The sequence below is a fragment of the Hippocampus zosterae genome, chromosome 12 (assembly GCF_025434085.1).
Source record: "Hippocampus zosterae strain Florida chromosome 12, ASM2543408v3, whole genome shotgun sequence".
In the NCBI taxonomy this organism is placed as follows: Eukaryota; Metazoa; Chordata; class Actinopteri; order Syngnathiformes; family Syngnathidae; genus Hippocampus; species Hippocampus zosterae.
In genome coordinates, this window is record NC_067462.1 from 2,815,943 (window position 1) to 2,827,741 (window position 11,799).

The 11,799-nt window shown below is 44.0% G+C and overlaps 2 protein-coding genes across 6 annotated transcripts; one reads left to right on the forward strand and one right to left on the reverse strand.

Moving 5' to 3' along the window:
- Positions 1–355: 355 nt before the first annotated feature.
- On the forward strand, positions 356–10,307 carry pla1a (phospholipase A1 member A). Of its 4 annotated transcripts, none has more exons than XM_052081393.1 (13): positions 356–1,038; positions 1,607–1,814; positions 1,964–2,141; positions 2,359–2,467; positions 2,539–2,640; positions 2,916–3,008; positions 3,523–3,705; positions 4,092–4,181; positions 4,640–4,745; positions 5,610–5,765; positions 6,303–6,375; positions 9,946–10,069; positions 10,167–10,307. In XM_052081393.1, exons 1-12 carry the CDS (start codon positions 975–977, stop codon positions 9,976–9,978), a joined length of 1,395 nt encoding a protein of 464 aa, XP_051937353.1. In that variant the 5' UTR covers positions 356–974; the 3' UTR covers positions 9,979–10,069; positions 10,167–10,307. The 4 variants fall into 4 exon arrangements, with proteins under 4 accessions (XP_051937353.1, XP_051937355.1, XP_051937354.1 ...); XM_052081395.1 differs by having other exon boundaries at positions 3,541–3,705; XM_052081394.1 differs by lacking the exons at positions 9,946–10,069; positions 10,167–10,307 and having other exon boundaries at positions 6,303–6,902.
- Positions 6,550–11,722, reverse strand: popdc2 (popeye domain containing 2). 2 transcript variants are annotated; one of them, XR_007965235.1, is made up of 4 exons: positions 10,404–11,722; positions 9,201–9,309; positions 7,826–8,327; positions 6,550–7,060 (listed from the first exon to the last, which is right to left on the reverse strand). XR_007965235.1 is itself a non-coding variant. In XM_052081398.1 (4 exons), exons 1-4 carry the CDS (start codon positions 10,895–10,897, stop codon positions 6,981–6,983), a joined length of 1,038 nt encoding a protein of 345 aa, XP_051937358.1. In that variant the 5' UTR covers positions 10,898–11,722; the 3' UTR covers positions 6,550–6,980. The 2 variants fall into 2 exon arrangements, 1 of the variants encoding a protein (XP_051937358.1); XM_052081398.1 differs by having other exon boundaries at positions 7,973–8,327.
- Between the last annotated feature and the right edge of the window lie 77 nt (positions 11,723–11,799).

Consider the following 11,799-nt stretch of genomic DNA (forward strand, 5'->3'; position numbering starts at 1 on the left):
TACAAAAACATTTAATCATTTTTTTAAAATCTAGTTTTGTCAATATCTTTTTGTGTGTGTAAAATTACGTATATTAAATGAATGTCAGTGTATTATGCAAACATTTTTCCCCAATAAATTGACCAATTATCCACAGATTTTTGTTATTCATAGGCCAGCCCGATCCCTATCCTCTGCAAATGTCCAAGGTTCAGTGTGCAGTGATATTATATATATATATATATATATATATATATATATATATTGCCTCGTATCTCCAAATATGCAAAAGTAATAACAAAAATAAAATAAATTTTACTTTGAATGTAAGAGTACAACATAATACTGTAGTTTTGTTTTAATTTCATTGGTTAACACTTGATAAAATAATGAATGTGTAAAACATAACTTCTGTATTGTTTGTACTGTTTGACGCTTCTCCGCCACAGTCCAACTTCGCAAGGAATGCGGAAGCACTTCTTGTCGTTACAGAAATCTGGTTAGAGCGATTTTTTTTAATCATAAGCGCTAATGGTACAGTACTTCCTATTTTAATTTTTATGTTATTAAAATAATGATTTTTTTCAAAACTCACATTGCGGTTGTCTTGTGTGGCCTGTTTTCTACCAATTAGTTTGCAGAGTTTGCCAATTATTGCGCTGCTGTTTGCAAGTTGTGAACTGCGTGGGCCGCCATTTTATTTGTTTACACCATGACGTGTCTTTAACGACCTATCAGCAGCGAGTTTCAGGGAAAGCCAACAACCAATCACGTACGTACCCACTCCCCAGGGACGTGGGTTAGGATGCGTTAAAATTCGCACAGATTTGTCATAAAAGGCTAAACTTAACGTGTCAGTGTTGTTCTTAATAGGGCAATTCGTGATTTGGGTGGCCATCGCCGGGTCTATTGAGACGTCTTAACCGAAATCCGATCACCCTGTGCCGGCTTCACTGAGCAGCTGAACACCGCTAAGCTCCCATTAACTGCCAGCAATGGCCCCCACGGGCAAAAACGTCATGCTGTTCTTCGCTCTTTCTCTGGTCCACACGGTCCAAGGTAGGTAACCTGTGCCTGATATTTTGCCCCTCTCGTAGACTTATTAATACGAAATATTTATATAGGAATATGAGGGATAAAGTGAGCAATATCTAATCAAATATAGAATACATATGTCATATGTCATATTTATGGCGCCAGAAAATGCATACAAAAAAGGAGAAAAATACTACAAGAATGAATCCAAATAAAAGAGGAAATATTGCGTCATTCAATGCAATATGAAGTAAATAACTGGACCACTGGACTAAAATTACAATATAAAATAAGAATAAAATTATTACAGTCACATACGCAAAAAATATAATACAGTATATTATAATTTAATGGCTCTCCAATACGATATGAAATGTAAAAATCCATAGCAATAAAATGAATACATAACAAAAAATATATATACTTTCATTATGTTTTTAACTTCACTCTAGGGCTGATGAAAATCCACATTCTAGCAAAGTATCATCATGTAAGACTGAACAGAGTTGTCAAAAATACATTGTAATAAAAAAAATCTATATTTATATGTTCAAATAATAACATGCGTAACTGCACTGGCGTCATCCTGGAGGTTTGGAGGCAACGGCGGACGAATGCGCTGATATGAGCAACACCACCTGGCAGCAGTACCGCCAGCAGAGGCAGCAGCGAGCGCAACCGCAGGTTCGCTACCTACTGATGACCCGAGAGCATCTGGGCTGCGCGCGCCCCTTTCACCAGGTTCCGGGAAGCTCCTTCAACGCCACGCGGCCCACCAAGATCGTCATTCACGGATACAGGTCAGATGCCACGCCCTGCGCGCTCTGCGCCTCAATCACTCACAGACCAAAATTCACAATCTGGCTTCCAAAAGATGTTCATTGAAGATACTGCCATTTTGTGTTGATTGAAAAGTGGCGCGTCTTTGCTGCTGTTTGCGCATGCGCAGGGCCCTGGGCAGCAAGCCTTCGTGGGTTTTGGATCTGGCCGAGGCGCTGCTGGAGGTGGAGGACGTCAACGTGCTGATGGTGGATTGGGTGCACTGCGCCTCGTTTGCGTACAACCTGGTGGTGGACAACTACAAGGAGGTGGCCCTGCAGATTTCCGTCCTCGTCAACCGGCTGCAGGTCACAAACGACGCAACCTTGCAACGCTTTTCTTGTGATTTAAATTTTATAGCTAACTTCTCACAATATTGCAAAATTTGTTTCCCTCTTTAACGTCACAATTTTTTTTCTCTTAATTCTTCTTGCCGTGTTTCCATTTTTTTCCCCCTCTTCATTTTTGCCTTTGTCCTTGTCCCACTGTAGAATTTTTACAGGAATTTCTGACTCTCTTGAACAGAAAGAAGGATGCAAGCTGGAGACGTTCCACTTCATCGGCATCAGTTTGGGGGCGCACGTGGCCGGATTTGTGGGAACGCTCTTTGAGGGAAAGATCGGCAGAATCACGGGTAAACCTCAACTGCAAAATTGCCAAGATTTTGAACGCCATCCGGTTCTTTTAACTGTTGATGTTCACCAGGTTTGGACCCGGCCGGTCCGATGTTTAAGGGCGCAGACACCTTCGACCGCCTGGACCCATCCGACGCGCAGTTTGTGGACGCCATCCATACCGACTCAGACTGTAAGAGGAGTCGTCAAATACATGCAGATCAATTGTAACCTTTCATGTCAACAATGTCCGTGACAAAATAATGCGCTTTCGATTTGGAAGCTACTCAAATAAATATCGGATCTAACGTTAACAAAAAAAATGTATGATACTTGGTCATTGAAGACCAGAAAGTGTTTTCGACACGTATGTCACCTTCATTGAAGACAGACTTGTCTTTGATGTGACAAAAATGCCCGTGTAATTCTGCTGCTGCTGCTGTTGTTTTGTTTTTGACTTGTCATCAGACTTCGGCATCTCCATCCCGGTCGGCCACGTGGACTTCTTCCTGAATGGCGGAAATGACCAGACGGGATGCGCACGATCCCGGTTTGCCTCTGGTGGGTTCCAAATTGCGCTAAATGTAGAAAATACCCTTTAAAAAAAATACGTTGCCCAGACCCTTATGAATGTTTTTTTTTTATTTGTATTTTTTTTTAAACAAATCTTGTGGAAGGCACCAAAAATTGGCATATAAACGATGTTACTTTCTTGACCCATTTCAACGAGACTACTTTTTGGCAGCCCTTTGTAACATACTACGTTTTAGCATCCATTTGAACCTACATGCCGCTTTTGACACGCTACTTAAACCAAAAAATTTTTTGAGTAGCCTTATGAATCCTACAACTTTTGGGACCCTTATGAAGCAGACCAATTGTTGGGCATTTTCTGAACCCCCCGCACTGTGGCACCCTTGTGAATCAAAGCCATGCTCTTTTTTTGGCACCTGTTTTAAAACATATGATCCTTCCAAAACATACTATTTTTTGGGGTTGCCTTCTTTCTGAACCAATTTCGACTTATTTTTAGGCACCTTTTTGAACCGTGCCACTTTTTGTGTGGATTTGTCAGTTTTGGGCTTCATTCCAGTGTACGGCTATGTGATTTGCGACCACATGAGGGCGCTGCAAGTGTACATGAGCGCTCTAAATGCGTCGTGCTGGCTGAGCGGCGTGCCGTGTGACACCTACCAAAACTTCCTCCAGGGACGATGCCTCCACTGCGACGTCTTCCGGGGAACGTGTCCCACTATCGGTAAGTGATTTCATTCAATTGAAAATGAAGGGGGGCAACGGCGTAATCATTCAAAATATTTTATTATAAAAGTTTTTTTAAAAAACAATAACAAACAAAATAACCCAAAGCAGGTCCAACCATTAAAAAAAGTTAAAATATAAAAATTTTCTTACAAACAACTGACAGTTTTTTTTAGAAATCGTGTTCAGAATGTGTTGTTGACATTGTGGGTTTTGTTATCGACAAAATCTGGCAGGCTGTACAGCGATGCAGTACACACAATGCATTGTTTAAAAAAATTACTGTACGTTCAAATAAATAACATTGCATTTACAATATATTGAATAACAAAATAACAATGATGAATGAATATACAAAAAAATGTAAATAAATCTGTCCTTCAGGTTTGTCCGAAAACTGCGGCATCAGGTCATCTCCTCTCCCCACCGAGCAGAAATTGTTCCTCCTCACCACGTCTCGGCCTCCCTTCTGCGGTGAGAATGCATCAACTTCACGCACAAAAAGTACCTTGGCGAATGTTGACCGAAGCTTGTGAATGCGCACTTGAGGGCGTCCCACCGTTCCTGATGAGCGTCCTCACGTGGATACAAAAAAGTAAAGCCAACGTGCGAACCGTCTCCTAATTGCGGCGCAATCATCAAAGCCAGAAGGGGAAACATCATGAGTCAGCAGAAGCGAGCTAATGAGCTCCTTCGCTGCGTGCGAGTGACCCCCCCACACAATGCAAAGGCGAAAATCAGCCGGCGTGCTGACGTGCGCTAACAACAAGATCAAATCAAAGTCGGATGAAGTGAAGCACCCTACAATTCAAGTTGAAAATCAGACCACTTTTCAAACACCTCGCTTGGAACCCCCCCCTCTTCCCAACATAAACGTCTGGCACAATTTGCTGTGGCTGATGTCGATGTCTTGTCTCACGTGCGTGCTGCAGCTCATCACATCCTGCTTGTGTTGGAAGCGTCCGCTCTAACTAAAAGCGCAGAAGTGGAAGTGACGCTGACTACCGGAGACCTGGAGACACGACAACGACTCCGGCTGTGGGTACCATGACTTTTTTTTTTTTTTTTTTTTGCATCCTTCCTTTGGGCTCCCAAGCACTGTGAAACACTAGATCAGGGGTGTCCAAACTTTTTGCCAAGGGGGCCAGATTTTATGTGGTAAAATGTCGGGGGGCCGACCTTGGCTGACATTCTTTACATTGAACAACAATATTGTTCAACAAATTTTAGTAAGCCAGTCTGTTTCACATTTCCATTTTTATTTTAATTTCAACAATCTTAAGAATTTATTTTGGTTCATTTGAAACAGGAATTTGAAATATGACATATCAGTCAATATAAACACGGAGTGATGTCTTGTTAACTCGTGAGTGATGCCCTCTAGTGTCTAAATGCTATTACTCATTTAGTGAATGCTATTACTCATTTAGCCACTAGAGGGAAGCAGTACTCTATGAAACATCACTCACCAGTCTACAAGACCTCAGTCAATGCAACACGTGTTCCATTGCGCCCAACCTGCGGGCCAGACGGCACTGATTTTATGACGGGGGCCGAGGGCCGGATTAAATTCGACCGCGGGCCGGATTTGGCCCGCGGGCCGGACTTTGGACATGTCTGCACTAGATGAATCCTTTTCGTCAGTTTGGTTCAGTTCGCTCCCATAGTTGAGGTTTGTGAAAGGGTACCAAACCGACTGATTCTTATTCCACTCTATAAACCTTGAACTGGACTGGACCGCTTGGGGCGATAACCTCGTAGAGTATCGGAATTCAAGGTCCATGGGGATGCGGTTCCTATCCTAATAGTCATCACCTTTCCCCTTCGAGCCATTTGTAGAAGCTGACATCCTTGAGGGAGGTCATATCTGCCTGCAGTGATCAATGTGTGTGCGTGTTTTAGTCAAACAGACACAACAGTGTACAAGGCGATGCTGGCTCACCCGGCGGCGCTGTGTGAGATTCGCTCCATCACGCTGAAAAACACGGGTGCTCGCTTCTACCGGCAGAACGACGTCCACCTCAAGTCCATCTGCCTGTCCCAAATCGCCTCGCGCACGTACGTCCACACTGAAATGTTGACGCGATGCTCTTGTTTTTGTCGGGGTGAAAGTCAGGCCACTAGATGGGTATGTTTTTTAAAAGTTAGGAGTTTCGGCTTCTAAGCCAAGATCAAAAGCCGAAATAATAGAACTTTAGCGAGCATGCACTGCAAAGTCTTTAGGTAATTATTTTTCCTAAGTCTTGCAAGACAGGATTACCATTCGTTCCTGTGGAGGGAGAGCTCTTCTTAGGTCGAATTTAAAATCGTTGGGGGGGGGGGGCGACACAGTTGTTGCTTGGCAGAAGTCACACAATGATTTTGGAGGGGTAAAAAGCTTGCTGCTTGGAAAATTCACATTTATTTAGGTGAGAAGACACTTGTTGCTAGGCAGAATTCATGTGATCACTTGTTGCTAGGCAGGTTTCACCATTGTTTGTGGGGAAGAAACTTTTTGCCGGGCAAAGTTAAATTACCGCTAGTTTTTTCTTAAATCAATTTTAAGTTTTAAAATCTATCGATGAGAAACAATAATTTTTTTTTCTGTTTTATCAGGCGCGAGGAGCCACTGTGCGTGAACAACATCAACGTTAGGCGAGGGTCGCCGTGGTCACATGACTTTGTGCAGGTGTGCAACCACTTCTGACACCCCCTTTAGAGGCAAAACGTGGAAAAATCCAAGCGGAAAGAAAATGCAGCGTCACAGCAAAATGGAGACTGTGGAGTAGGCAAACATGAACATGGAGATCTTATTTTATTGTGGTTTCTAGCCACCAATCCTCAAGTGGAGACAGTACAGAAGTCCATGTCAGCATGTGTGTTTATTGTTGTCATTTTACACACGATTTACATTGAAACAGGCTAAAAAAATAGCAGCTAAGCACAGCCTGTACATGAAGCATTCCAGGAAGGAGACTGTCCCAAAACAACATTTTCATTGCACGAAAGCTTTATGGAGAAATGTTGGCCCCCTGTAATTGGACAATTTCACATTATATTGGTGCATGTTTAATATTAAGAGGAAAAAAACGTGCCCACGGCTAACTACATTAACACATTGTTTTTATTTACAGAGGAAGCTCTCAATTTCTTTTGTGTTTTTGAACAAAATGATATTAAATGAGCACAAGTGATGTGTGAATCGAAACAAACACACACACAAAAAAAAAACCTGTGGTCCAAATAGTGTGAACGTCTGAAAAGAAATCAAAAGAAACAAAAAAAATGGCGTGGTCAGAGTTTGGGAGTGTCGGTGGGAGCCAGCGGCGCTCGACTCCTCTGGAAGCGAGCTGCGCCTCCGGCCATGGTGCCCCCTGTGGACACAAATGAGAATTACATTCGACTGGATGCCACGAATTTGGGGGGAAAAAATGTCAATCCACAAAATGGTGAACTACATTGAAATTTTTTTTTTGCTGGTTCGAACTGGTAATAACATTGGCCCATTAATCAATTAACACTAACTCGTTGATTTATGGATTAGTTAGTTATAAATAGTTGTTTGTGATTTTAGCAGGACCCATCTCACATGCTAATGATTTTTTTTCCCCCAAGAAAATCATAATCTTCCAAGAAAGTAAATTGAAACGTCCCCCCAAAGTTTCTCCCCACGGCCCCCAGCACACATGAAAAAAAAGTTGATTTGGGGAGAGTAAAAGATTTATGATTCTTTTGCAAAACGTTATATTCTCAAAATAAGTGTTTATATAATATGTTTTCAATGAAAAGTTGTTTTTAAAGATGTATTTGTATATATATTATATTTTTTTTGTAACGAAATCTCATACCTGCCAGAAGAAAACTTTTAACTCATTCATTCCCAAAGACGTTTTTAAACGTCTTTTCAGACTTGGTCTAGAATTGGCTGGTACTGAATGAGTTAAGAGGGGGAAAAAAAACATTTCTGTACAATTTCCAGAAAATCCCCCCTCCCCCCCCCCAAAAAAAAACCTAGTACATTTCCACCAAAAGTAATCAGAAAATGTTGGCGGGAAGAAGTTGCCAAGAAAGTTAGTGTTAAAGGTGACATCATCCATGCATACTACACTACCATTCCACCGCGCAGGTGCAGTACTTACATGTATCTTAAGCGGGTGAGCCAGTGTGTTAACTCCGGACCCCCTCGTGCCCCCTCTACCTCAAATAATCCCTCTCACTGCCATAGTCGGTTAAGGAGCCCGCCATGTCGGCAAAGTCCTCCAGGACCAGGCTGGTGGAGTCCTCACCCAAGGGCAGCTCCGGGTCGGACGGCCACCGCTGCCCGATGGGGTTCTCGCCCTGGCATCCCCGGTCGGGGTCTGACTCCCGGGGAGCGTGTCGGTCGACTCGCTCGGGGGCTTCGCCCTCGCTGCTCTGCGACGAGGGGGCCAGAACGTGGTAGAGGCTGGGAAGGCGAATGTCCAGCAGGACGCCGCTCTTGATGTAGAGCTTGTTGTTGAGGTTGTACAGCTTCTCGGCGATGTCGTAGCCGAGCATGACGGCGAACAGGCGGCACACGTAACGCTCCTTGGACATGAGCGAGAAGAGGCGGCGGCGGCGCCACGACACGTAGCGACAGTCCTCCTCTGCCGTCAGAGTAACCTGAAAGACAAACGCAGGCCAAAAGTGGGATGGGAAAATCAGAAAATTCTGGTGGGTTTCGTGAGGGACGAGTATCGATGTCAGACGGATTTTAAGGCTGCCGATACCAGCCACCGATCCTCAAGGCAATATAAATTTGACATCTAAGTCCTCCTCAACAGACGGTGGCGCTATTCTGCAGCAGTTTAACATGTTCACCTTTTCAAAGGGTGTACATTCTTTTCTCAAAGAAAGGCATTCAGGACGTTTTTTCCAAGAAAAAAAATTTTGAAGGGGAAAAAAATCAATTTAGTCTTTATGTTTTTCCTAAATCCTTTTTTTGCCAGCTTTGTTTTTGGCATAATTGCCCAAGAAGAAACCATCATTTTTACGAGACAAGAGAAAGCGGTATTTAAGAACAATTCTTACAATTCCCTGGAAAAAAAATATTTTTATTAACACATTTAGTTTTTTCTAGCTAAAAGTCCTCGTTTTCCATTTTTTTTATTTTGTGTGAAAGCCAGTTTTAAAAAAAATTAAATGTTTCAAGAAATTTCCAACGTAACTTAAATTGAAAATAGCTACAAATTTCATACGGGGAAAGAAAAACCCAACAATTTTCTGAAGAAACGGGCAACACGAACACCCTTATAACACCTTTAAAAAAGTTTTGGGTTTTTTTCACCCTCATGTAAACAAGTTTGAATTTTCCAAGAATGCTCCAAGAAAAATGTAAAAAAATTTTAAAGGGGAAAAAAACGTATTAATTTCCCTCTAGAGAAGAAAATGGAGCAAGAAACTGCCAAAAATTAAAGTTTTTCAATCGGAAAAAATGTCATTTAAAATGACATATTTAAAAAAAAAAATTTGCTTTTTGGCCACAGATGAAACTACCTGGAACTTTCCGTCCTCATTGGGCCTCAGGGACTCCCACTCGGGCGAGTCGAGGAACTGGTGTGGGTGGATGTAGTGCAGGAATTGACCTTCCAGAGATACGTTGATCCTGACGTCAAGAGTGACGAGGTTAAAAAAGGAAACACAAGATTAGAGAGCCGGAGGTCACCGCTGATGTCGGGGGGTGACTTTCCCAAACATTTGCATAATGATCTCCGCAGGGGCCCCCCAAAAAATACTTAACAGCGCCGTGAAAATTTGCTGCGTCAAGCCCCGTTTGTTCGTTTGCCAGAGACGATGGATAAAGTCATCAGGAAGCTCCTCAGTCGGGGGGGAGGCTTTAAGATAATCCACCGACTAAAACTGGATCGCATTAAAGATTCCCTTTTCTCCTTCACGCTTGAATGTCGCGGCATCTGATCGACTAAAATCTCTTCATGGTCACGTCTACCTGGGACAACCTCGTCAGAACAAAAACTTGTTTTGACCTTCTCCATCTGCACTACGAACAACAATCCAGTCAGAATCACAATCAGGTTTGAAATAGTCAAGAAACGTTACTGGGGATCATATGTAACATTTAAACTTGGTCCGGTCCCGGTTATCACTTGGCGGGAGGATGCTAGCTGCGTTAGCTACGGAATTAGCATGGCGTCACAGTGAGCGGCGCAAAGACAAGGAAGGCCAAAAATTTGTACAACTGTGTTTACTTCTAACTTCTAACTTACTTCTTGTTGTTTTTCAGGTTTTTGTCCTCACAACTGGTCAGTGTGGTTGACTTTGAGCAACTTTTTGAGAGATCTGGCAGCTGGATGTCGGTGCCCCAGCGCGAAAGCAGCTAACATGGAACACTACACTCCCCTTGACAAGTAATTCATTACCCATGACAACTTAAGTCACTGTAGTTGTTTTTGTGACGTGGTTTTCTGGGTGGACACAATTCCTGAAATAATAATCCTCCTTCAGGTTTGGGACTGTGACTCGGGATCGCAAGTGGCTCCAGTGGCTGTTCAGGCCTGAGCCGGGAACCGGACCCATGCTAGCAAAACTTACTACCACTTCACTACCCTTCACATCGTTGGACACCTTTCCTGACTTTTATCCTGGTCAGTAGGCGATAAGGGTCTGGTAGGGAACTAAACCTAAAAGATTGTACCACGACAACTACCAAAGTGAATCACGACAAGTAATCAAGACAGTCACCTGCCAGACAGCAGAAAGGAAAGCCTTTCGATGGGCGTCTTGCCCTCCACCGCGTACTTCTCACCCGCCTTCATTTCCAGCACTTTGTTCTCAAAGGCGCCCGCGATTTCCTTGAAGACCTGGACAGGCACCCCCAACGGGAGGTAGACGGCCTGGTAGAGAGCGGCCAGCTCTTCGCCGGACAATCCCTCCTGGTGCAGGCGGTAGAGCAAGTGGAAAATCTGGAACAGGCACGCTAGAAGCAGCAAGAGGTTCCAGGCGACCACATCGGGCCCGCATAGCGTCATCCAGCCCCACAGAGTCAGACACAGGAAGGAAGGAGCGAGGAGGCCGAAGATGAAAAGGCACCCGTAGGCTCCACTGCCACCCATGTAGCCCAGGAACAGGATCGTGTTGCCCAGATGATAAAGGGCCCCCTCGGTGTTGTTGCTCCAGCCATCACAGATGGGGGCAGCGAACAGGTTCTCCATCAGGCTGCCGTTTTCCCCACTCATGTCCGGAAAGCACGGCAAAGTCTGCAATCCAAATGCGTTCCCTCGGGGAGTTCTTCAAGGGTTTCTCGCAGTTCTACAACGAGGTCCTGCTCTCATTGTGCGTCCCCCCTTTTTTCCGTCTCGGGTGGCGACACGTTCAGTTCAATCGCCGGCCAGCACTTTGGCGACAACAGCTGGAGGAGGGCGGATAAGCCGGGGGGAGGAGTGGGAGTGGGGTGTCGTTGATACGGAGTCCCCACAAGGATCACCATGTTTGGAATTGAAACCCAAGGAGGACACGAGGGGCCGACAGAATGCAGGCCTGCTACTTAACATAACGGCAAGAAAGGGGAAGGCAGGAAGTGGGAAGGCACTTTGTCACGCTATGAACTCTCCGGAGGTTCTGACAGGCCCCAAAAAATGTTCTTGTGTTGTTCGTGTGTCAGTTCCGTCTTGAACAAGGCGTCGAAACAAAATGGACGACACTGCGCAGGATTGGATTTCAGGTAAAAATATCCACCGCTGCTGCCCGGCATACTAAACTGTCCATCTCAACTGGCAAAAACAAGAGCGGTGAGACCGCCCACCGCCAGGGTCATTTGTTGTCCTGATCAGTTTAAAAAAAAAAAAATCATGTCTAAGTAGATATAAATACAAAAACAAGTATCAAACAAATTACACATTCAGTTTTTTATGGACATGTGATGCATCAATTTTCTTGGCTCAAAATGGATGCTCTCATATTCAAAGTTAACCTCTGCAAAGGGCAAAATGGTGTTCGGTCCGCCATTGAGAAGAATGCAGATATGTCAAGTATTGACATGCAGTTATTTTTAAAAGCCTGAGTGCATACCAGGGACGCCAACCATTTGGGGAAGGGGGGGGGGGGGCAAGAAGTGGACACAGAGATTAGGAAGACGCTA

Bases quoted from the DNA above. Each gene is read 5' to 3' on its own strand.
- pla1a (XM_052081393.1), top strand. From the start codon at position 975: ATGGCCCCCACGGGCAAAAACGTCATGCTGTTCTTCGCTCTTTCTCTG. The intron at 2,142-2,358 runs GTCACAAACGAC...TCTCTTGAACAG, and splicing joins TCCTCGTCAACCGGCTGCAG to AAAGAAGGATGCAAGCTGGA. The intron at 2,468-2,538 runs GTAAACCTCAAC...GATGTTCACCAG, and splicing joins AAAGATCGGCAGAATCACGG to GTTTGGACCCGGCCGGTCCG.
- popdc2 (XM_052081398.1), bottom strand. From the start codon at position 10,897: ATGAGTGGGGAAAACGGCAGCCTGATGGAGAACCTGTTCGCTGCCCCC. The intron at 9,310-10,403 runs GTGACTGTCTTG...TCTTGACGTCAG, and splicing joins TCCTTTCTGCTGTCTGGCAG to GATCAACGTATCTCTGGAAG. The intron at 7,061-7,972 runs GTGAGGACTCCA...TTGTGTCCACAG, and splicing joins CGACCCGGAGCTGCCCTTGG to GGGGCACCATGGCCGGAGGC.